A 26,099-nucleotide genomic window follows, 5' to 3' on the forward strand; every position below is an offset into this window, starting at 1 on the left:
TATAGTTCAAAAGTCAACATATTCCAGGCTAGAAAGTCTAGCTGAGAATAATTTACATAATATTTCAACGGTGGGGCAAAATATAATACCTATTATTCTTGGATATCAACGTCGACGTGTTGTTTGATTATTTTCTCCAAGACACCCACCTTACTTCAGGGCGTTCGCAGGGAAAATGATAGTAATTTTCCCTTTAGGAATATTCTTGCGCAGAGTTCATTGCTTACATTTTTTGCATTCTATCATACCACCAAAAATGATGCTCAGGATATTTATTAAAAAATTTAAAGGATTTTTGAAAGCGAATTTTGTCGGTCTGAGCTCTCATTATCAGTGCAGCCCAAAAATCATTTTTTTTCTAATTTTTTTATTTAAATCCATTTACAATCCTTTCTGTTATTTGTTTATTGATGACTCAATAGCAGAATTTTTAATCGTACTCTTTAGGCAATGTGATACCTTTGAGCATTTTGGGATCTATTCCTATGCAGTTGAAAAATATTACATATTGAGAGACTAATGTCTGGCGTTTAAAAAAAACGTTGCCACGGGGATCTGAAAAAAATAGCCACTTATTTGGGCCCAAAATTTTCGATTTATAATTTGATCTAGAAAGACTATATGGTATTAAATTAACGTAATTCACTGATATTTATTATAATGATAGAATATAGGCCGCTACTAGAATTAAACTATGCATTATTGCTATTTCTTGCATGCAAAAGTGTTTGATTGATATACAAAAAATATATACGGAGCGCTTTATATACGCATGCTTTGATATAATTCAATAATTTTTTTTTGAATTTTCCAGTATGACCCAGAGGGATTTGGAGAAATTCCGTGGGATGATTCGTCGTCGCCCTCCACTCTCCGGATTTTACTTCGCAAGTGGAGCCAAACAAACGAGAAATCCAGGCTGAAAAGGCGTAAAAGCGACTCACCTCCGCAATCACCTTTTAGAACTTTGTCATAATGTCGTGAATACAAAAATTTCAAATTGCTTTTGAAAATGATTATTTTTATTTCAAATGGAATAGAGAGCTAATCAAAAAGACCATTAATTGAATATTGAAAAAATAATTTAGCAACTAACGTCATTCAGAAATAATAATTTGTATGTGACTTTACAAAACATTTTCCTGTTCTTGGCTAAAGATTTTCTAGTTTAAATGAAACCCAGCTGCTCGTTTTACGCGGTCAGGTCTCGTAAGTTTATAGATCCAAGAATTCTCCCAGATGAGTTTGGCCCAGAACTGCATGCGTTTGTCGTTGAGACTCCTGTCGTTCATGACCAGTTTTTCTCCCAGGTCCAAGTAGCTTGTGATTAGTTTATCAGGATCGTTGCTCGATTTGCGCACCGGCAGCCACTTGACGCCGCTTGTTGCGTCCGGGGTTGGGTTCCTAAATGCGTGTTGTTATTTAAATATTCAAGGGAGGAAATATACTCGTACCCTTTCTCTGCGAAGTTGGCCCACAGGGTCGTGATCTGGCTGATGAAGGCTCTGTCCCGGGCCGGAGCGCGCTGCCACGAGTCGGAAATGTTCATCGTGAACAGATAGCCCAGGTCGTCGCCGTGGGAAGTTCCTATAATTATTTTATCATTTTTCACAATTGGTTTTTGTAAAATGAAAATATTCAAAATACAAATTTACACTCTGAAATGAATATTGTTTTTCAGAAATTAATTAAAATTTGGATCATCAGTTTTCATTTCTAACCAAATTCAGATTGGGCACGGAAAATAGCTTTCTTGAGAGTTATTTGTCCTTTTTGTTCATTTTTTATTTAATTAATTTTTCATTTAAAAACGAATGCGAACCTGTCCTGTTGGTTGGCACGCGGCTCTTAATCAAACTAGTGATAGAGCCGTTGTACGATAGCTGATAATAGAAAACCGGACTCTTCCTGTTCTCTTTGGCAACCGTTTCTCTCACCAACTGGTCCACTCCAAGCGTGAATTGTGCGTCTGAAGCCATCTGTTGAATTTAATTAATTCAACTTAAATTATTTGAAATTAAAAAAAAATATACCAGGAGATATTGCTCCATTTCATCAACAGGCATGGATTTGTAGTAAGCTGATATTTGTTTCCACGCATTTTCAAACTGGGAAGTGTTTCTCTTCAGTCCTAACAAGCGAGGAACATAGAAGTCCCTGTTTTCGGTGAATTCCTTTGTCACGTTGAGCGGACGAAGCACTATAACATCACTTTTTTATCAATACATTGGTAGGAAATTTTCAATAAATACCGAAATTTGTGTTTTTATTGTGTAATTTTAAATTTCCCAAAATTCTATTGCATTATAATTATTATAAGTTTATCTGTGTTTATATTGAAACAAATTTTTCTCCCTAACATTTCTTGCTGTATTCGTGTGTAAAATTTTAATTTTATCAATCAAGAATTCGTCCCAATTTTAGGTAATCTGAATTAATTTCCACCTCCAGCCTAGTATTTCATTTAATTTATTAATTAAAAAATAATTATCATAAAATACTCACAAATCATGTTGAGCATGGCCTCATGAGTGGTGACTCCGGTCATGATGGGCACGTCTGGCAATAGCATTTTATCATTTCTGAAAAGCTCGGGTGCTCGGGTACTCTCGAGCGAGACAGCCAGGTATCTGCGTCTCTCGCGAACGGTCAGGGCGCTCGCCTCGTCCACCAATTTCTGAATGTCCAAACCGCGCAGGCATTTCGCCTTTTCTTCATAACTACCATTTCCGCAGCCCAGGTTTTCCACAGCTCGCCCATAAACCTTGAAGCCGTCCGCCTGGAATGCCCAGTTGTGAAACACAGAGCCACTTTGCAAAATCGCCTTGTGGTACAACCCTGAAATATTATATTTGGCTCAAAAAACATAAGCATCAATTTGAGAAAATGAATTTCTCAGAAATTCCAGATAAATTCTCAGTTATTGAGTATATAAAAATTCTAGAGAGTCTTATTGGACCGAAAATAAGAAATAATTCGAGGGTTGTATTACCTTTGGCCAGGGGTGAAATAAGAATGTAATGAATGCTTGATGCTCCAGTATTCCACCCAAACAGTGTCACAGAATTCGGGTCTCCGCCAAATGCCGCAATGTTTTCCTGAACCCACTTCAAAGCGTGAATTTGGTCCCTAATTGCATAATTGCCGTGCAGCTCTTTACTACCCACGTTCAACAGACCTATATTGGAGGGAAAAAATAGTTTTAGCTGGAAATATTGCTTCTCTTTGTATTCAAATGCCAACAACACAGACGGAGGCTCGGATCAATACAAAATTATTTTGCTGACGGCTCTCCATTTTTTCTCCTGATGGATTGGAGAAACTTGACCGAGCTTTGACTGCACATTTTTGACATGCAGAACAAATATATAAAATATTTATTAAACTTTTCCTCCCTTAGAAAATAAATTCATGTACGTTACATAACCAAAAACGATTGTTTTAGTGGGGAAACCTTATGTTAAATTATATTTTAATAGTTTCATTTTTTCTTCAAATAACCCATAAATAAATTTTGACGCACCAAGGAGTCCGAGTCTGTAGTTTAGAGTGACGAGGACAATGTCCTTGTCCATCAAAATCTCCGGACCTGTGAGTTGGACGCTGCTCGACCCTTCGACCATTCCTCCACCGTGGATCCACACCATCACCGGCAGTGCCCGTTTTGAGTTGATCTGCGACGGTTGATTAAATTTTAAAATTAAACAAATCATGAATTAAATTCTGAATTCACTTGAGGTGTGTACACATTGAGAAAGAGGCAGTCTTCAGAGCCAGAAAAGAGTCGGGTGATTTGGTCGTACTGCGGACAGTCACTTCCTTCTTTCGTGGCCATCAAGGTGCCGTTCCATCCTGCGTGCTCAACTGGGCTCTAATTTAAAAAATATATGCATTTTTCCCTTAAATTGTGAAATATTATTTTGATTTATTATTTTTTAATATATAATTTGATATCTTGGTTAATTTTGGTGAGGAAAGCATTGGTCCGGATTCGTTTATAGACGTTAATTTGATGTTAAAATTGTGGTTTTCTTATAATTCCAAACTAAACATCAACCAAAATCTTTTTTGATTATGTATTTGCTGTTGGTGCACTAACCATGAATCTGAGATTTCCAACCGGCGGCGCCGCATACGGGATTCCTTGGAATGCAGAAAAGTCTCGTTTGTTGAGTAACGACTGCATGACCTTTCCGGTCAGGGTGCCCTGCTTAATGGTCACCGTCAGGGACTGCGTTGGCCTTGGACTCTGCTGCGTTGAGAGCTGCAGCAGAGAAAATAAGACGACCAGGATCGACCCGTGTAGCTTCATTTTCGATCAGAAGCTAACTACTGGTCGTTGACCGGAAAAATCAAAATCCTTTATAAACTGAGTGGCTTCCGATTTTATTTTTAAATGCGGTTCACCGCACTGACCGCGTCCAAAGCTTAATGACGGTTTAACAATAACAAAATTCCCAAAGTGGTCAAAAAATTATATAGGGTGTGCAGCCAAGAATTAAAATCTCACATTTAAAAGTTAATTTCAATTTTAATGTTTCAAAAATCATTTGGAGCTGATAAATCTTTGAAATGATATTTTTCAGTAGCTCATGCCACTTGATCTTCCTTATTTTAAACAATTACGTCTCATGCGGTTGATGTAGGTAAATCGCTGACAAGAGCCACATTTGCATGGCGGAATTAGTTTCAAATCACAGTTCTGTGTGAATCTCGGAAGAAGGGTTAAAATTCCATTGATCGTCTTTTTTTGATATGAATAATTATCAAAATGGGATCCAATCCAATGGAATTCAAGCTCGTCAGTGCGGTATTGACAGAGCAGACAGTAATCTGGCCCACTTCCTTCGTCGATCGCGCCATCAGAATTGCCGCATCTGTGGTTTTCAAGCCGGTGATTGTAATAGACTCCCTTGCATAATCCGCATTTTGACAGTTCACTGTCGAGATAAACTCCCACCGGTGCCATTATTTTTCTACCTTCAAAGTGATTAAGTCTGTAGCAGCATGGTGTAAAATTTTGTTCATTTTGATGCACGAGATCCATATGTTGTTCGATGTCCGGCGATTCTTCTTCACAAATCACACAGAAGCCAGTGTCATCATCAAGCTCGTCTGCGTACAAATTCTTTTCTAGCATCTCCCTTTTATCCTCGTTTATTCTTCTCAAAAAATAATGCATTGCATTCATATTGAATACTCTGAAACTATTTTTAATACAATTAATAGAGGACAATAAACTCATCTATACACCACCTGGTGATTTTCAAATCATATAAAAATTACCTGAAATGTGTGAGTTTTTTCCCAGAAGAAGTTCTTTCAAGAGGTAAAAATCCCCGGAATTTTCTATTTGACGTTGAACCAGTGATACGGTCTGCAAGAATTATAAAAAAAGTCAGAAAGTCGAGCTGATTAAGAGAATAATTTACATAAATATTTCAATGACGTTCAAAAATTAATTTCTGTACCTATTCTTGGCTATCAATGTCGACGTAGTGCTGGGTTATTTTCTCCTTACTTCAGCTCTCTCGCAGGGAAAATGATAGTGATTCCTTCCTTTTAGAAATATATCTGTTACGCAAAGTTCATTGCTTGAATTTGTTGCATTCTATCATGCCACCAAAAATGATGCTAGGGAATAATTTAGTGTTTCTTTTCAATCCCAGCAAGCGAGGAACGTAGAAGTCCATGTTTCCGGTGAATTCCTTTGTCACGTTGAGCGGACGAAGCACTATAACATCACAAATTTGATTTTTTAATCAGTAACGGAATTTGATTTTTAGTAATTAATATTGAGGGAATTTTAAATAAATTCCTATGTGTGTATTTTTCATATCATCTTCTATTTCTCAAAAAATTATAGCAAATATAATACCAACAATAACATACATTATCAAATTTATTTGTGTTTGATTTGTCGCATAAATACTCGGTCTGAACTGCCCCAAACGGGTGCCTGCAGACCCAAGGCGCAACGCGCGGCCACTACCGGGTGTCGGGGCGCGCGACAGTGTTCGCCGCATAATCAAACAAAATTTTCTCCCAAAAATAATTTTGTAAATATTACAATTTTATTAATGAAGAATTTCGTCCCTATTATTTTGTTTTTCTAAATTAGTTTCCAAACATGATTTTTAAAGAACGCATTTAGCCAAACAATTATCATAAAGTAGACTCACAAATCATGTTGAGCATGCCCTCGTGAGTGGTGACCCCGGTCATGATGGGCACGTCTGGCAATAGCATTTTATCATTTCTGAAAAGCTCGGGTGCTCGGGTACTCTCGAGCGAGACAGCCAGGTATCTGCGTCTCTCGCGAACGGTCAGGGCGCTCGCCTCGTCCACCAGTTTCTGGACGTCTAGATCGCGCAGTCATTTCATCTTTTCTTCATCCCAACTGTCCCCGCAGCCCAGGTTTTCCACAGTTCGCCCATAGACCTCGAAGCCGTACTCCTGGAATACCCAGTTGTTCAACGCAAAAAAATAAATTTCATCCGTTTGCTGAAAATAACAAGTATTTCAGACAGAAACCTGGTTTAAAAATGTATTTTAATTAATAGAAACCTTTTATATTTTGATAGTTTCAACTTATTTAAAATCACCGACTGATATAATTTAAAAAATTTGACGCACCAAGGAGTCCGAGTCTGTAATTTAAAGTGACGAGGACAATGTCCTTGTCCATCAAAATCTCCGGACCCGTGAGTTGGACGCTGCTTGACCCTTCGACCATTCCTCCACCGTGGATCCACACCATCACCGGCAGTGCCCGTTTTGAGTTGATCTGCGACGGTTGATTAAATTTTAAAATTAAACAAATCATGAATATAATTCTGAATTCACTTGGGGTGTGTAGACGTTGAGAAAGAGGCAGTCTTCAGAGCCAGAAAAGAGTCGGGTAATGTGTTCGTACTGCGGACAGTCACTTCCTTCCTGCGTGGCCATCAAGGTGCCGTTCCAACCTGCGTGCTCAACTGGGTTCTAGTTAAAAAACATCACCTGGTCAGCTTCCTTGATATTGTAATATCTTAAGAAATTTTTAAATATATAATTTGATATCTTTGGTTATTATTATAATTTCAAACTTCAAGGAGATAGTGTTTTTTTGTTTAATCAAAACAAAAACAAAAGTAAATATTTATATTTTGATTAAATCAATGTTTTAAATTTCTTGTTTGCTGTAGGTGCACTAACCGTGAATCTGAGTTTTCCAACCGGCGGCCCCGCATACGGACTTCCTTGGAATGCAGAAAAGTCTCGTTTGTTGAGTAAAGACTGCGCATGACCTTTCCGGTCAGGGTGCCCTGCTGAATGGTCACCGTAAGGGAGTTCCTCGGCTTTGGTCTCTGCTGCGTAGAAAGCCGCAGCAGAGAAAATAAGACGACCAGAATCGACCCATGTAGCTTCATTTTCGATCAGAAGCTAACTACTGAGTTGACCGGGAAAAAAAACGAAAATCCTTCTTAAGCCGAGTGGCTGCCGATTTTTTTTTTAAATGCGGTTCACCGCACTGACCGCGTACAAAGCTTAATGACTATTTGACAATAACTAAATTCCCAAAGTGGTCAAAAAAGTATATATAGGGTGTGCAGCCAAGAATTAAAATCTCACATTTAAAAGTTCATATCATTTTTAATGTTTCAAATATCATTTGGACTTGATAAATCTTTAAAAAAAAATTTTTTTTTTCAGTAGCTCATGCCACTTTTGATCTTCCTTATTTTTAACATTTACGTCTCAAGCGGTTGATGTAGGTAAATCGCTGACAAGAGCCACATTTGCATGGCGGAATTAGTTTCAAATCACAGTTCTGTGTGAATCTCGGAAGAAGGGTTAAAATTCCATTGATCGTCTTTTTTTGATATGAATGATTATCAAAATGGGATCCAATCCAATGGAATTCAAGCTCGTCAGTGCGGTATTGACACAGTAGACAGTATTGTGACCCGCTTCCTTCGTCGATCGCGCCATTAAAGTTGACGCATTTGTGGTTTTCAAGCCGGTGATTATAAAAGACTCCTTTACATAATCTGCATTTGGACAGTTCACTGTCGAGATAAACTCCCACCGGTGCCATTATTTTTCTACCTTCAAAGTGATTAATGCTGTAGCAGCATGGTGTATCATTGTGTTGATTGTGATGCACGAGATTTATGTGCTCTTTGATCTCCATCGAGTTTTCTTCACAAATCACACAAAAGCCAGTGGCATCATTAAGCTCGTCTGAGTACTCACTCTTTTCTAGCATCTCCCTTTTAGCTATATCCTCGTTTATTCTTCTCAAAAAAGAATCCATTGCATTCATATTGAATACTCTGAAACAATTTTTAATACAATTAATAGAGGACAATAAACTCATCTATACACCACCTGGTGATTTTCAAATCTTATAAAAATTACCTGAAATGTGTGAGTTTTTCCCCAGAAGAAGTTCTTTCAGGAGGTAAAAATCCCCGGAATTTCCTATTTGACGTTGATCCAGTGATACGGTCTGCAAGAATTATCAATTATTAAAATGTATCTCATTAGTGTGATCAAAGTTCAAAAGTCAGAAAGTCGAGCTGTTGGTAAGAATATTTTACATAAATATTTCTATGACGTTCAAAAATTAATTTCTCTACCTATTCTTGGATATCAATGTCGACGTAGTGCTGGGTTATTTTCTCCTTACTTCAGCTCTCTCGCAGGGAAAATGATAGTGATTCCTTCCTTTTAGAAATATATCTGTTACGGAACGTTCATTGCTTGAATTTGTTGCATTCTATCATACCACCAAAAATGATGCTAGGGAATAATTTAGTGTTCCTTTTCAATCCCAGCAAGCGAGGAACGTAGAAGTGTAGGTACCCTACAAATCAGTAACGGAATTTGATTTTTAATAATTAATATTGAGGGAATTTTAAAAAAATTCCAATGTGTGTTTTTTTCGTATCATCTTATTTCTCAAAAAATTATAGCAAATATAATACCAACAATAATATAAAATAAATTTTTTTGTGTTTAATTTGTCGCATAAATACTCGGTCTGAACTGCCCAAACGGGTGCCTGCAGACCCAAATGTGGTGGTGTAGGCACCATCAAGCGCGACAGCAGGGTCTCTGCGTCTCTCGCGAACGGTCAGGGCGCTCGCCTCGTCCACCAGTTTCTGGATGTCTATAGATCTTTTCTTCATCCCAACTGTCCCCGCAGCCCAGGTTTTCCACAGCTCGCCCATAGACCTCGAAACCGTATTCCTGGAATGGCCAGTCGTTCAACGCACAGCCACTTTGCAAAATCGCCTTGTGATATAGTCCTGAAAAATTACGTTTGGTTCGAAGAACTCGTAGAATTTAAATAGCATCGACTAATAATCATTTTTTCAATTGTTATATGTAAGAGGAAATAAATTTGTAGAAATTCCAGATAAGATTTTTAAACATTTTGATTATGAAAAAAATTTAGCAAGTCCTCGTGACCATATATAGAAAGGAAATTATGCAGGGATTGTATTACCTTTTGCCAGGCGTGCAGTAAGCATGAAATGAATGCTTGCTGCTCCAGCATTCCACCCAAACAGTTTCACAGAATTCGTGTTGCCACCAAATGACGCAATATTTTTCTAAACCCACTTCAAAGCATGGCTTTGGTCCCTAATTGCATAATTGCCTTGCAGCAAGTTCAACAGACCTATATTGAGTAAAAAATACGCTGGTAATATTGCTCAAATTTGTACCTAAATGCCACCAGCACTTAAAAGAGCCTCAATTTAAATTATATATTTATAAAATATTGATCAAAACAAAAACAAAAGTAAATATTTATATTTTGTTTAAATCAATGTTTTAAATTTCTGGTTTGCTGTAGATCTGATGCACTAATCGTGAATCTGAGATTTCCAACCGGCGGCACCGCATACGGAATTCCTTGGAATGCAGAAAAGTCTCGTTTGTTGAGTAAAGACTGCATGACCTTTCCGGTCAGGGTGCCCTGCTTAATGGCCACCGTAAGGGAGTTCCTCGGCTTTGGTCTCTGCTGCGTAGAAAGCTGCAGCAGAGAAAATAAGACGACCAGGACCGACCCATGTAGCTTCATTTTCGATCAGAAAGCTATTAACTACTGAGTTGACCGGAAAAAACGAAAATCCTTCTTAAGCCGAGTGGCTCCCGATTTTATTTTTGAATGCGGTTCACCACTGACCTTGAGCAAAGCCTAATGACGAATTGACAATAACAAAATACCCAGGAAGAGGTTAAAACAGTGCATAGTGTGCGGCCACGAATTAAAATCTCACATTTACAAGATCATTTCGTTTTTAATTTATTTTTAATATATCATATATTATAGACTTGATAATTCTTTGAAATGAAATTTTTCAGTAGATCATGCCACTTTTGATCTTCCTTATTTTTTACATTTACGTCTCATGCGGTTGATGTAGGTAAATCGCTGACAAGAGCCACATTCGCAAGACAGAATTAGTTCCAAATCGCAGTCCTGTGTGAATCTCGGAAGAAGGGTTAAAATTCCATTGATCGTCTTTTTTTGATATGAATAATTATCAAAATGGGATCCAATCCAATGGAATTCAAGCTCGTCAGTGCGGTATTGACACAGTAGACAGTATTGTGACCCACTTCCTTCGTCGATCGCGCCATCAGAATTGCCGCATCTGTGGTTTTCAAGCCGGTGATTGTAATAGACTCCCTTGCATAATCCGCATTTTGACAGTTCACTGTCGAGATAAACTCCCACCGGTGCCATTATTCTTCTATCTTCAAACTGATTAATGCTGTAGCAGCATGGTGTATCATAGTGTTCATTGTGATGCACGATAGCAATGTGTTCTTCGATGTTCGTCGAGTTTTCTTCACAAATCACACAAAAGCCAGAGTCATCATTGAATTCGTCCGAGTTCACATACTTTTCTAGCATCTGCCTTTTATTTATACCCTCGTTTATTCTTTCGAAAAAAGAATGCATTGCATTCATCTTGAATACTCTGAAACAATTTTTAATACAATTAATAGAGGACAATAAACTCATCTATACACCACCTGGTGATTTTCAAATCATTTAAAAATTACCTGAAAAGTGTGAGTTTTTTCCCAGAAGAAGTTCTTTCAAGAGGTAAAAATCCCCGGAATTTTCTAGTTGACGTTGATCCAGTGATACGGTCTGCAAGAATTATCAAAAAAAGTCAGAAAGTCGAGCTGATTGTGAGAATAATTTACATAAATATTTCAATGACGTTCAAAAATTAATTTCTGTACCTATTCTTGGATATCAATGTCGACGTAGTGCTGGGTTATTTTCTCCTTACTTCAGCTCTCTTGCAGGGAAAATGATAGTGATTCCTCCCTTTAGAAAAATACCTGTTACGCAAAGTCCATTGCTTAAATTTGTTGCATTCTATCATACCACCAAAAATGATGCTAGGGAATAATTTAGGAATTTCGATCGAATTAGGAAAGCGATTTTTGTCGGTCTTTGCTCTTATTATCAGCGCAGAAGGCACTGCCAAAAATTGTATTATCTTTTTTTTTATTTATTTATTTTCAATCCTTTAACTGTGTTATTTAATAGTAGAACGTTGGCTCATGCTGTTAAAGGCATTCTTAGAACGGTGTCGTGAAATTATACTCGGCTTGAACTGCCCCAACGCGCGCCTTAAGTTCTGCTGTGATATATTTGAGTACTTTTTAAATCTATTCCTCTATGGTTGCCAAATGCTAGTGATAGCTAAAGGGGACTAATCGTTCGACTGTTTCAAAACGCTAGAATATAATATAGCTCAATGGACTTGGCACTTGCTGGTTTTCGCACCTTTTCAGCGGCTTTAGGGACAAATGTCTGGCGTTTAAATAAAAGTTGTTGGCGCGGGGAAGAGAAAAATATCCACTTTGGGCTCAGAGTTGTTGATAAATATATAGTTTGATCTGGAAAGACTATATGGCACTAAATTTACGTGATTCACTGATATTTTTATTAATGATAAAATAAATAAGCCACTAGAATGAAACTATGCATAATTGCTATTTTTATGCATGCAATCGTTTATTAGTTTGATTAATATAAAAATATTAACGGAGAGTTCACCTGCTTTGATTTAATTTTATAAATTTTTACCTAATGGCCTATCGGGATTTGGAGAAATTCCGTGGGATGATTTCATCGTCGCTCTCCATGCACTCTCCGGATTTTGTTTCGCAATCGGAGCCGAACAAACCCTGGCTGCAAAGGCGTAAAAGCGACTCACCTCCGCAATCACCTCTCAGGACTTTGTCAATGTGGTGAGTACAAAAACTTCAAATTATTATAATGCTCTAGAAATATTTATTTTTATTTGAAATGGAATAGAAAAAGCTAATCTAAAAGACCGTTTTTTAAAATTAAAAAAATTATTTAACAATAAACGACATTCAGAAAAAATAATTTGCATATGACTTTATAATACATTTTCCTGTTCTTGGCTAAAGATTTACTAGTTTTAATGAAACCCAGCTGTTCGTTTTACGCGTTTAGGGACATCATATACGCTGTCAGAGACATCTGCGTGGCCTTTAAAGTACACGGAATATTCCCTGATGAGTTTGATCCAGAACTGCATGCGTTTGTCGTTGAGACTCCTGTCGTTCATGACCAGCTTTTCTCCCAGGTCCAAGTAGCTTGTGACTATTTTTTCTGGCGCGTTGCTCGATTTGCGCACCGGCAGCCACTTGACGCCGCTTGTTGCGTCCGGAGTCGGGTTCCTAAATGCGTGTTGTTATTTAAATATTCAAGGGAGGAAATATACTCGTACCCTTTCTCTGCGAAGTTGGCCCACAGGGTCGTGATCTGGCTGATGAAGGCTCTGTCCCGGGCAGGAGCGCGCTGCCACGAGTCGGAAATGTTCATCGTGAACAGATAGCCCAGGTCGTCGCCGTGGGAAATTCCTATAATTATTTAATCATTTTTCACAATTGGTTTTTGAAAATTAAAAAATATTCAAAATACAAATTTACACTCTTAAATGAATTATTATTTTTGAGAAATTAATTAAAATTTGGATAACCAGTTTTCATTCAAAACCAAATTTAGATAGTGCACGTAAAATAGCTTAATTGAGATTTATCTGTCCTCTTTTTCATTTTATTTGGATTAATTTTTCATTTAAAATCGATACGAACCTGTCCTGTTGGTTGGCACGCGGCTCTTGATCAAACTAGTGATAGAGCCGTTGAACGATAACTGATAATAGAAAACCGGACTCTTCCTGTTCTTTTTGGTAACCAAGTCTCTCACCAGCCAGTCCACTCCAAGCGTGTATTCAGCGTCTGAAGCCATCTGTTGAATTTAATTAATTTAACTTCAATTATTAGAAATTAAAAATATATACCAGGAGATATTGCTCCGTTTCATCAACAGGCATGGATTTGTAGTAAGTTGATATTTGTTTCCACGCATTTTCAAACTGGGAAGTGTTTCTCTTTAGTCCTAACAAGCGAGGAACATAGAAGTCCCTGTTTTCGGTGAATTCCTTTGTCAGGTCGAGCGGACGAAGCACTAAAATTTCACAAATTTGATTTATTTAATCAACATTGGGAGGAAATTTTAAATAAATACTAAAATTTGTGTTTGTCATGTTCCATTCGAAATTTCTCAAAAATCTATTGCAATATAATCCCACGAAATAAACTTATTTAACATGTTTATATTGAAACAAATTTTTCTCCCAAAATTTTCTTACTATATTATATTATTGTGTAAAAATTAAAATTTTATGAATGAGTTGTCCGTCCTAATTTTAGGCAATTTTAATTAATATCAAACGTCAAACTAAGAAACTCATTTCACTTCATTTAGTAAAAAATTACTATCATAAAATAGACTCACAAATCATGTTGAGCATGCCCTCGCGAGTGGTGACCCCGGCCATGATGGGCACGTCTGGCAGGGCAAGCATGTCATGGTTTTTGAAAAGCACTTCTCGCTTGTTGGCACTCTCGAGCGAGACAGCAGGGTCTCTGCGTCTCTCGCGAACGGTCAGGGCGCTCGCCTCGTCCACCAGTTTCTGAATGTCTAAACCGCGCAGGCATTTCAGCTTTTCTTCATTCCCACCTTTCCCGCAGCCCAGATTTTCCACAGCTCGCGCATAAACCTGGAAGCCGTTCGCCTGGAATGCCCAGTCGTTCAACGCACAGCCACTTTGCAAAATCGCCTTGTGGTATAGTCCTGAAAAATTACAGTAGGCTCAAAAAACACAAAATCTTTAACCAATTCATTAATCAATAATTTAGAGACGATAAATTTCTCAGAAATCTAGATAAAATCTCAATTTTTGATATTTTAAACCTTTTTGAGTATATAAAAATTCTAGAGAGTCTAATTTGACCGTAATAATGGAAGGAAATGATGCGTGGATTGTATTACCTTTGGCCAGGGGTGAAATAAGCATGAAATGAATGCTTGCTGCTCCAGCACTCCACCCAAACAGTGTTACAGAATTCGGGTCGCCACCAAATGCCGCAATGTTTTTCTGAACCCACTTCAAAGCTAGGATTTGGTCCCTAATTAAGTAATTACCGTGCAGATCTTTAGTGCCCAGGTTCAACAGACCTAAATTGAGTAAAAAAACATGAATTTTAGCTGGAAATATTGCTTCTTTTTGTATTCAAATACTCCCAGTACAAACGGAGCCTTCAAGATCAATACAAAATTATTTTGCTGACTCTTAATTTTTTTTCTCTTGAAGGAATGAAGAAACTCGAACGAGATTTGCATAAGAAAAAAAATTTAAAAGATTCTTGAAACTTTTCATCCCTTAGAAAATAAAAAATGCACCCAAACAAATAAATTTCATCCGTTAAACGAATATTTTAGAGGGTATAAACTCTATTTTTTAATTATTGCAATCCTTTATTTTTGAATAATTTCATTTTTCCAACCACCCATTAATAAAATTTAACGTACCAACGAGTCCGAGTCTGTAGTTTAGAGTGACGAGGACAATGTCCTTGTCCATCAAAATCTCCGGACCCGTGAGTTGGGCGCTGCTCGACTCTGCCACCATTCCACCGCCGTGGATCCACACCATCACCGGCAGCGGCCGTTTAGATTTTATCTACAGACTTTAAAATTAATAAATGATGCGGGCGGTGATTCTGAACTCACTTGGGGTGTGTAGACGTTGAGAAAAAGGCAGTCTTCAGAGCCAGAAAAGATTCGGGTAATGTGGTTGTACTGCGAACAGTCATTACCCTCCTGCGTGGCCATCAAGGTGCCTTTCCATCCCTTATGCTCAACCGGGTCCTAAATTTAAAAATATCAGCTTCCTTGATTTCTTGGTTAATTGTGAAAAGGGTTAAAGACGTTCATTTTATTTTACGAATGTGGTTTTCATATAATTTCAAAGCCAAAAGGGCGGTTAATAGTGTTTTCATGTTTAAGCTTTGTTTTATTTTTAATTATTTATTCACTAACCGTGAATCTGAGATTTCCAACCGGCGGCACCGCATACGGGATTCCTTGGAATGCAGAAAAGTCTCGTTTGTTGAGTAAAGACTGCATGACCTTTCCGGTCAGGGTGCCCTGCTTAATGGTCACCGTAAGGGAGTTCCTCGGCTTTGGTCTCTGCTGCGTAGAAAGCTGCAGCAGAGAAAATAAGGCGACCAGGACCGACCCATGTAGCTTCATTTTCGATCAGAAGCCAACTACTGAGTTGACCGGAAAAAAAACAACAATCCTTTATATGCTGATTGTGAGTGGCTCCGGATTTTAATTTTGAATGCGGTTCACCGCACTGACCTTGTACAAAGCTAAACGTCGAATTGACAAAAACAAAATTCCCGAGTGGTTAAAAAAGTGTATAATATGGTGTGCAGCCAAGAATTAAAATATAAAATTTACAAGTTTCGTTTTAATATTTTAAATATCACTTGGACCTGATAATTTATAAAATGAAATTTTTAAGTAGCCCCTCCCCCACTCGATCTTCCTTATTTTTTACATTTACGTCTCATGCGTTTGATGTAGGTAAATCGCTGACATGAGCCACATTCGCAAGACGGAATTAGTTCCAAGTCACAATCTTGTGTGAATCTCGGAAGAAGGGTTAAAATTCCATTGATGATTCGTATGTGATATGAATAATTATCAAAATGAGATCCAATCCAATGGAATTCAAGCTCGTCAGTGCGGTATTGACAAAGTAGACAGTATTGTGACCCGCTTCCTTCGTCGATCGCGCCACCAGGATTGCCGCATCTGTGGTTTTCAAGCCGGTGATTGTAATAGACTCCTTTACATAATCTGCATTTGGAAAGTTCACTGTCGAGATACACTCCCACCGGTGCCATTATTCTTCTATCTTCAAACTGATTAATGCTGTAGCAGCATGGTGTATCATTGTGTTTGTTGTGATGCACGAGATTCATGTGCTCTTCGATCTCCATCGAGTTTTCTTCACAAATCACACAAAAGCCAGAGTCATCATTGAATTCGTCTGAGTTCACATACTTTTCTAGCATCTTCCTTTTAGCTATTTCCTCTGCAATTTTTTCGAAAACAGGATGCATAAGAATCATCTTGAATGCTGAAACAAATTTAATAAAATTTATACAAGACCATAATAAACTCAACTACCCAGGGGATTTTCAAATCATATAAATATATTACCTGAAAGTGTGAGTTTGTTTCCAGAAGAATTCAAGAGGCAAAAATCCCTGGGGTGGAATCAAGGGAATATACCTGTTGAAAATAAATAAAAATTAAATAGTTTCAATAAATTAACAAACGACAGGAAAAGCATATTGGTTTCTTAAAATGTTCCTCCTCGTGATTCAAATCGCACTGCAGGAATATTCGGACGGCATCTGGGAATCGCTCTTTCCTACCTTTGAAGCAAAGTTGCCTAGTTTTTTTCCACATTTACATCCTCATATTTAACTCAAGACAGAAAATTGATTCGTTTTTTTTTAATTTTTGTTTAATTGACACGATTTAATCCAATTACAAATATTTATGTAAAGTCGTGATGGAATTTTTTTGAAAACCATCAATTCATTTCCCAGCAAAAAGTAAGAGCTTCCCTTTGTAGAAAATTAAGAAGTGTGTGATTCTGAATTCTTCAGTCTCATCTCTCAGTTGTTGATGGCATAGCGTTGCATACTGCAAAAATCAAAACAAACATTTTGTATCATGGGATTTTCTAAAATGTAATTAATCCTTGATTTAAATTTGAACAAGTTAAATTCAATTAAATTTTGTTTTACTCAAAGCTATCGTCCAGATTATTAATAACATTAGAATATTCCTAATCAAATCTATTTGTTGTCTAAAAATGTGAACAATTAAATGTATAATTCAGCTTTGCTTTATTTTCACACAAAAATCGCCCGAAAAAGAAGTCCAAATCTTGTGTAAATGGTTCATATACACCAAAAAGTTCATGTCAATAAAAAATACTTTAAAGAGCGAGTCTCTGGCAATAGGTCCTAATATATAGAGTCGCGCTGTTCAGCAGACCAACGCGCGTTCGCCCTGCGCAGATCCACGTCCATATCTTTTCCCATGTTAAATGAGTTTCTATTAGCGGCTCTGTGTCAATATTACTGAAAAGCTATCCACGTCTGTTGGTTATAAGTCGAAACCAAGGCCAAATGCAATGAAAAATTGCGTTCAAAAAGTGTCTGGGATAAAAGCTCACTTGGCTCCATCCCGCAATCTCATTTCAATGAAAACAGTTCTTTTTTTTGCTCTTTTTATCCCTGTCCGAGGACCGGAGGACCGGGAAGGGCGCGCACTGCACTAGCACGAATGCTGAAACCCGGGTCCCAATAACACCGCGAACGGATTGAATGGGCGCACCAGGCCGCACAGGGACCCAGCCCACTCAAGGGCCACTTGCCTCCGCACCGAGGACTGCTGCTTGAAACGCTAGACATTCGTCCCGTGAAGCCAAATCACGCATGCTGGAAAGGTGCAAACCAGCCCGTTGAGCAATTTGAGCAATTCGAGTAAATAAACCAACCACTTTTTGCCATTTCTGACATTGGGTAGCCGGTATTAGATCTCCAAACTGCTCAAATACCTCACATTGCTTTTACACTCCTGAGAATGCCTTAACAATGCGAGCCAATAACGGGCTGGTTTAACATTCTTCATAACATTATCTCGTTTTCTGCCTTTCCCACTGGTTTTCAATTTGATTAATCACGATAGCATATTATTGAGGTTATTTTAAACTAAATGGTGTGTGGTGCATAAATATTGTTCGTTATAATTATTTCACATATATGCGTCAAAAATTAAATGGAATATATAATTTCTGGTATTTAAATTTAATAAAATGAAAAGTTGTAAGTCAATGAATTCAGTTTTTTTGTCAGATTCAGATAAAGAATATAGTTACAAGCGAGACAAAAGGTTTTTGTATCAGTATAAAATAATTTTACCAATAGAGCTCTCGTAAGATAAAAAGAGCCTTGTTAAGATGCCAACACAAGCGGATCCTCGGTTATGATTTAGTCTGACTTTGAAATTTCCCTGGATCTCTCTATATGCTGCTTTTCTATTATCATTCCACCCACTAAAACTTAAAGCAATTCGAGTTCGTTTAACAGTGCAGAACCCGATTCAAAGGGGTGAGTCCAGCTGTCATTCATTATTTTAAAACAATTTCAAACCTAGTATTTGATTAAAATCCGATCGGATTACAACTGTAAAAATTAAATTACCTAAATTCTTAACACGGATTTTGGTCGGTCTTCAATATATCTACCCTCCTCTTTTCCCCCACACCAACGATATCAATTTATTATTGTTATAAAATATTAATTGTTTTTTGTTTTACACGCATTCCTCTTGTACACGAGTTTTTCTAAAATTATTAATTCAATATGAGTGTAATTAAAAACCAAAAATATGTTTTGTACAAATTTTAATAATAAGTTTAGTGGCGGTTTTCAAAATGTGCATGGAAATAATACGTAATCGTGTGGCAAGGGGAAAACGTTTTAAGGAAATTGATTGACACATTTCTTGGCATTTGAATACATCAATTCTGTGGAATTTCCGCACAATTTTTAACTTGCTCTGTTATTGCTCGACATTTGAACATTTCTCTACAATAATGGCTGAGGTGGACAAGTTGCACCTGACGAAGAAGCGTCTACAAAATCTCCGAGGGAGAAGCCTCGGTTTGCAGCAACTCGCAGTTCGAGTGATTTCCAAGCAACTGACATTTTATACTTCACAACATGATGAGCTGGAGAAACTCAAGAGTTTGCGTGAGTTATCATTTTCATTCGAATATTACGAGAACGGAACGATATCGAGGTAATTTATAGCTGGCGTTTTACGAGAAAAAATTTTGCAAGTTTTAATGAAGAAGAAGTGTTTGGACATTCAGGGTCGGGAAATGGAGTTTGAAAATTTGAAAGTGGTCTTCCCATTGCTTCTGAGCCCAAGAACCCGCTACATAGAGTTGAACAGCATTTTGTCCTTTTGTCCTGACTCTTTTGAAGACAGTAAAAATGATAAGGTAACCGTATTATCAGTAATAAACGTGAAGTGAAAATAAAAACATTTAATTTCAGGTGACACCATGGGTCGTCGAACTTTTAAAACATATCGAAACACGTGCTCCGCAAGTGGAGAATCTCGTCATAAAACGAAACAATTATTTTTACAAAAACGGCCTTTCCTTTTTTGCAACAAGTGTCGCGTTCAATCGGGATATGGTGCAATCACTCATGAAAATGCGAAAATTGAACAGGCTTACAGTTACCTTGTATTACTTTGATTCCACCAGTTTTCTTAAAATATGCAAAAATCTTCCGAGTCTACAGTACATCAATGTCGAGTTTTTATATAACAGAGGCAATGTCAGGCCAGCCACTGAAGACGTATCAAGCAGCCTTTGCAATGTGAAAGAAATTATATACCAAAGCATTCCTTATACCGACGATTACTTGGCTATTTTTTGCACCCAAAATCTTCCAAACATTGAGGTAGTTGGATATGATCCGAACAAACTAGTGGACATATTCAGCATCAGAAGAGATGCCAATAGATATCATAGTTTGGAATTCCATGGAGCCTCAAATCTGCGAAACATTTCTGTGGACCTCTCAACGGATAGTAAAGAAGAAGTTGAATCAATGCCCGATTTATTTCCAAACGTCACCTGTCTCATGGTGAGTATTTGCTATTTTTGGAATTATCTAATTAATTTTAGATTTTTAATCCTAATTTAAACATACGCACCTATCACATATATTATGCGTCACCTAATTAAGCACTATTTTTTTTTAATTTTAAAGGTTAACAACATTAAGCGTTCATCTTTGGGAGAGAATGTAATGCCAAAATTCCACAATATTAGACAGCTTCATTTGTTGGATCCTTACTACAGCGGAGTTTTTGAGAAGTATTTGATCACCTACGGACAAAAGTTGCAATCACTCTACTTGGGATATTATGGTGGAGATATAACAATAGACTTAAAATTGATTTTCAAGTACTGTCCGAAACTTGAAAAATTGTCACTGCTCAATGTGTTTTTAAAAACGCCATTATCAAAAATAGAATATTTTGCGGAGCTGAAGGAATTCGAATGGGCAATTATCTAGTAAGTATTACAGACTTCATTTGTAATTAATTAACTGAGTTCTTAAATATATAGTTATAGAAGCACTCCTGATGGAATACCTGATCCACACAGCAAGGATTTGTCCAACATTTTATCAGCTCCAAAACTAGAAAAAGTCAAGCTCGAATCGAGTGTTCTTAAGCAAAATGATCTTTTGAATCTCAACTCTTTGATTCAAGCAAATCGAATTTTAAACAACCTAAACACTTTGCACGTCTATTTTAAAGATCCCATCGATGAAGCTTTGGCTAATGTTTTGAAGAGTGCGTGTGCATATCTTCCGAAGTTAACTGATTTCAAGTAAGTGGCAAATTGATTTGATCGTACTTTGATGAAAACATTTTTGTCTTTGCAGATTCGGAAAAAGATATAATTTTGAAGACCCGCTCCTGGCAATCCGATTGACTCCACTCAGTGTTATCGATGAAAGTGTTTGTCAGATGATTGGTGTTTTTGAAAACGAAAATTAACCAAATAAACCTGGATTTCTCCTTACCTAATTTTTGTTTGAAAACACTAGCGGATGAATAAATATTTTAACTGTATAATAATGTTATTGAACTTTGTAAGTGCAATTAAAGCTTTTGTGCCTCTTGAGAGCAGTCCATATAGAGCTAAATAATTTTCTGCATTTTATTGTTAGTGTTTTCCTTTACCTTGAGGTAAAAACGGAGCTAATTTTTGAGCCAGCTGCAGGCAGCAGTTTTTGCTGAACATATTATTTATTTAGGGCCCTTAAGTATTAATCCATCATTTAGCAAGCTGTCAAAATGAGCGTCCGCCTCCATCATCATTGAGGTGGTTTTTCACGTTAGCAGCCGACAAGAGAGATCAACCCACGAGGGACCCTTTTTAACCGCGATGCAGCCAAGCAGCCTCTCTCGCACAACAGATATTGCATTCTCAACAGTAGAGAGGAGAGTTTTGATTGTATCTATGCACATGTGAACTCTCGCCAGCAGCAAAGTTTTTTTTATCGCAAGAGTTTGAAAAAAATGGTTGATTATTGACCAAATATATCTGCCTTAATATATGCATCGACTCATTTGCAAAGAGAGCAGGCACGCACTCCATTCCACTTCCTCCTGTAGCTTTCTTCGCAGACTCTTTCCGAACGCGAAGATCTCGGTTGATTGTTAATTATATTCCCCGCGGTCATGGTTTCGACTTTTGTTGTAATTCAACTTGTGCGCTTTCGTTGACACCAACTGAGACGCGGATGGCTTCAGTAATTCCGACACTGAGCAGCTAACAAAAACTTTAATAAACATGGGAAAAGATAGAGTCGCTGATCTGTGCAGTGCGAACGCGCGTGGTTGGTCCGCTGATCAGCGCGACTCTCTAAATATAAAATACTTTATCTGGCAATGGCATGTCGGGCGTAACAAGTTAGCCTCTTTTAATTAGTTTCTTTGACACTGGTTATTGATGAGACCCTTTGGCCCAGCAGGTACACAAAAGACCTTGGCCTCTAAAACGTTGTATATGCAATATAATTTTTTCCCTGTTTCTGCTCCAACACGTTTTAAAACTAGAGGTTGGGTTTTAAAATTGCATAAGCAGTTCCCTTATAAAATGTTGCATTTGATTTATTGGCTTTTGACGAAATGAACTAATAAATTGTTCAAACAGACGGGTAATTTAAATTTAATTTCGCAGGCATTGAGCGGCCCGTTGGCTCGCATTTTGTTAAGGCACTCTCAGGAGTGTCAAAGCAATGAGAGGTATTTGAGCAGTTCGGAGATCTAATACCGGCTACCCAATGTCAGAGATGGCAAAAAGTGGTTGGTTTATTGACTCGAATTGCTCAAACTGTTCAACGGGCTGGGAGGCGACTCGCTACTTGCTGCTTTGCACCTTTCCAGCGTGCGTGATTTGGCTTCACGGTGCGGAGGCAAGTGGCCCTTGAGTGGGCTGGGTCCCTGTGCGGCCTGCTTCGCCCATGTTATCCGTTCGCGGTGTTATTGGGACCCGGGTTCCAGCATTCGTGCTAGTGCAGTGCGCGCCCTTCCCGCTCCGAGAGGACAGGGATAAAAAGAGCAAAAAAAATTATATGGGGCATCGCTGTGGATGACTGCTATAAGTAAGAAGTACGATGATGACTAATAAGTCATGTTCATTTCGTCAAAAGCCAATAAATTCTTGAAATTTAATCGGAAAAACTTTTTGGCGCCAAAATAATAATTATTTTCACTGTTTTTTAAGTATTTAATGCCAATAACCCCTATTTCGAGCAGCTAAAAACTTCCTACCTTGTAAGTGGTGAAAAGTGTCCAAATTGAAGAAATAAATCGGAGTAATCACAAGATTTGAGCCACTGACAATTTTACACAGCCGCTCCATCCAATTCGTAAAGCCAACTGATGCGCGATGCGCTCCCCCAAACCGAATTCTGTTAGAGCGACACCCAAATTTGTTCCAGATACAAGGTCGGTGGGTTAAATGTGTGTGTGTGACTCAGTAGCTTTAGAGTGTCGCAAGGGCACATATCGTGCTTCATTGTGCCTTTTGTATTGAACAGCAAATGCGAGGAAAAAATGTCGAACCTGCTGTGCTGGGATTGGACACAGGCCTTCAATTTATCAAACTCAGGCACAAAGAGCGGCAACTGCAAGGAAATAGAATAAAATCGAGCATTTCTGTATAACACTAAATTATTCTCACAGCAAGCCAAAATTCCTGAAATTAAAAATTATTTGCTCATCTTTAAAAAAATTTATTAATACTGAGCTCCAACTGAATCAAACTAATGATATAACTTTGTCATATTTCACAACTTATGCAAGCCATGAAAAGTGATGTGGCAAGAATAAAGGCCAGCAACACCTTTTTCTGAGGAGAGGGGGAAAATGGTGTGGACAATAATTATAAAACCCACAGGCGGGAAATTTTTTAATTCGAATAAAAATATATTTGATGTATTGCAAATCGTTTTTTACATTTTTAAAAGGTAAGACTTAAATATGACACGTGCTCTACCACCGAAAATTTTCTCCAAAACAAAAATTCAACGTGTCTTCTAAATTTCATTAAAAAAAATTCTCTTCACATTCGACTAGATTACTTTAAGCGGTTCTGTCACGTGTCTCAAATTTAAATTCTTTAAAGTAAATAATTTAATATAAAATAAATGAGCAGCGCTATTTTTCTCGAGCCTCGCAGTTGCTCTCCTTCATTATTTTATTAGTACTGAACATTTTTTTACAATATAGTGTATGTAATTTACTTATCAATTAATCTAACCATTAGGTTTTTTTTTAAAAATAATCTTGGAACAAATATCGTGCACGGGAAAAATTTGAATTTTACAAAAAAAATAGACATTTTGTCATTATTTGAGAGGCGGCCTTTGCTGCTCGCGTTACATCCGCACCCGCGGCGATTTCATTGTATCGCTCACATAGAGAACCGAGTGGCCGTGAATGAGAGGCTTGACAGCTTTATGAGGGAGGGCAGTAAAGAAAATTCGAAAGAAAGCGCATTGTTTGCTTAATTTAGCGTTGCTGGACGGTGCCGGAATGAAAAGCTGCCAAAGAAGCTAAATTTCCGAAAATATTTAAAAAAAGCATGACTGCAGTTAAGACATATTCCTGTGTCACAACTTTAAAGCAGGTTTCATAATTTATGACTCGTTTTTTTTGTGATTTACTTATCTTTGAATTAAAATAAAAGTTCTGTTCCCCTGAGTTGTCTTTTTTAATGCAATTTATTTTCTTTATGTCGTAATGACCAAAATTTTAAAGTTTTAACTGTGCAACATTCCCTTCTTAAATTAAATTATCATTTTTTGGCCAGAATACTAATCATCAATTAAAGAAAAAAATTGAATTTCCGCAGGATTTAGAGCAGGAATTTTTTTATAATAAAAAATTGCTAAAAGGATATTTACTGTTTAAAAAATTGATGACAGAAGAAAGGCAAAGGCAAAGGTAGATTAAAAAATAACAAAGGCCCTGTGTTCCACGCAATTTCAAGCTGAGCTTAAATTTCTACAATTTAATTTTAAATTATTTTTGTCCTTTTATCTTGTAAGGATGCCTCTATTCCATCAAACTACAACACTCAAATCACTTAAAAGACCCATCATATTGTTTGTCATTAGAATTAAATAGGGTTCTGCTTGATCCAAGCGGCGCGATATTCGGCAGGACGCGTGCTCGCTGTGTGTGTAGCATCGGCAACGATGAGTTTACGCTGCGGCTTCAGTTCTTCTTAGCCTAAAAATAAAAATTTTGTTGAAGAAATAGATTTTTTGCCACCTTGCCTTTGTTCTAACCTTCAACGTACGAGATTTGCATACAAACGGCGCATTCGCCACATTTGTGAAAAAGTGCAGGGACAAATTTCTTACAATTTACAATCCATCGACCGAGAAGATACTGCACACAGATTTTTCCGATCCTATTAGAAACGGTTTTTGCAATGTGTCGTGACATTACTCAGCCTCATTCGCCCTGGCTTGTGTAGCTCTTGGGTGACGGCCGTGGCGGCCGGCGGCCGCGCCTTCGACCTCCAACGCGTCTTGGGGCGAAAGAAAGCCAGGGCGAATGAGGCTGAGTAATGTCACGACACAGTGTAATTTATCTTATACATATTTGCGTAATTTGATGAATTTTTTCCAACAGAATCATTTAAAAAAAATAAAAACTCAAAATAATATTAAGTTTTTGCTTATATCATTTATGAAACGAACCTCTAATCTGGAGTTGAATTTTTAAACTCCTTAGAGTTTTTTTTTCTCACAATCAGTCTTCAACGATGGGAATAATTTGAAAGCTAAATTCCAAAAATGTTTATCTCTTTTCTTTTATTCATCGCATATCAAGAGACAAAGTTATGCGAAACGCACGAAATTCTGGCAATTCAAGGTATCCATTTTTGAAATAACGAGGAGACATTCCAATAGGAAATTCAATCATTCTTGCCTTGCACTCAGTAGCGGACGGCCGCGATATATGTAAAAGGAGCGATCCGACAGCCGTATAATCTTTGTGTTTGTAAGTATGTGCGCATATTTTTTTAAATAACCTGATAAAAACGCTGAATTTGCCTTTTTCCGACTTTCTTTATAAAAACAATAATAATTTGCGATGATTTATATTAGTGATTAATCTTAAAATGATTCTAACTCTTGGGGGAATGGTTTCATTTTGATAAAAAAAATGATGATACCAATACCATTCTATTTTTTTAGAAATTCATCTCTACACAAAATTCGTATGCAAATTAAAAAAAAAATATGAAGATTATCATGACTACTACCCGAAACTTCTGCTCATCGCATTTTCTTTCACATTCCACACAGGTTCAGGCATTTGCAGAGACCACTCATTAGAGGCCCGAAAAACAAATTCCATTGAGATGTCTTTTCCTTCCACATCATCAAACCAAATGCAAGGTGCGTTTTAAAATGAAAATAAAATTTCATATTGTAACATTGCTCTGTTGGCATAAAGCTAAAAGTCATTTTAATTCTTTTCTAAATGT

The 26,099-nt window shown here is 37.4% G+C and overlaps 3 protein-coding genes across 3 annotated transcripts; all 3 read right to left on the reverse strand.

Moving 5' to 3' along the window:
• Positions 1–1,000: 1,000 nt before the first annotated feature.
• LOC135940519 (esterase E4-like) lies at positions 1,001–4,357 on the reverse strand. The gene is made up of 9 exons (XM_065485439.1): positions 4,100–4,357; positions 3,734–3,871; positions 3,524–3,674; positions 2,993–3,178; positions 2,506–2,838; positions 2,034–2,200; positions 1,823–1,979; positions 1,455–1,587; positions 1,001–1,404 (listed from the first exon to the last, which is right to left on the reverse strand). Exons 1-9 carry the CDS (start codon positions 4,310–4,312, stop codon positions 1,164–1,166), a joined length of 1,719 nt encoding a protein of 572 aa, XP_065341511.1. The 5' UTR covers positions 4,313–4,357; the 3' UTR covers positions 1,001–1,163.
• A 1,231-nt stretch (positions 4,358–5,588) lies between these two features.
• LOC135941061 (esterase B1-like) lies at positions 5,589–10,075 on the reverse strand. The gene is made up of 6 exons (XM_065486287.1): positions 9,865–10,075; positions 6,847–6,986; positions 6,637–6,787; positions 6,285–6,362; positions 6,183–6,236; positions 5,589–5,734 (listed from the first exon to the last, which is right to left on the reverse strand). Exons 1-6 carry the CDS (start codon positions 10,073–10,075, stop codon positions 5,589–5,591), a joined length of 780 nt encoding a protein of 259 aa, XP_065342359.1.
• A 2,224-nt stretch (positions 10,076–12,299) lies between these two features.
• Positions 12,300–15,686, reverse strand: LOC135938503 (esterase E4-like). Its single transcript, XM_065482166.1, has 9 exons — positions 15,443–15,686; positions 15,134–15,271; positions 14,933–15,083; positions 14,393–14,578; positions 13,856–14,194; positions 13,359–13,525; positions 13,150–13,306; positions 12,783–12,915; positions 12,300–12,732 (listed from the first exon to the last, which is right to left on the reverse strand). The coding sequence occupies exons 1-9, from the start codon at positions 15,653–15,655 to the stop codon at positions 12,471–12,473; spliced, it is 1,746 nt and encodes a 581-aa protein (XP_065338238.1). The 5' UTR covers positions 15,656–15,686; the 3' UTR covers positions 12,300–12,470.
• Positions 15,687–26,099: the final 10,413 nt, after the last annotated feature.

The sequence above is a fragment of the Cloeon dipterum genome, chromosome 3, assembly GCF_949628265.1.
Source record: "Cloeon dipterum chromosome 3, ieCloDipt1.1, whole genome shotgun sequence".
Lineage (NCBI taxonomy): Eukaryota > Metazoa > Arthropoda > Insecta > Ephemeroptera > Baetidae > Cloeon > Cloeon dipterum.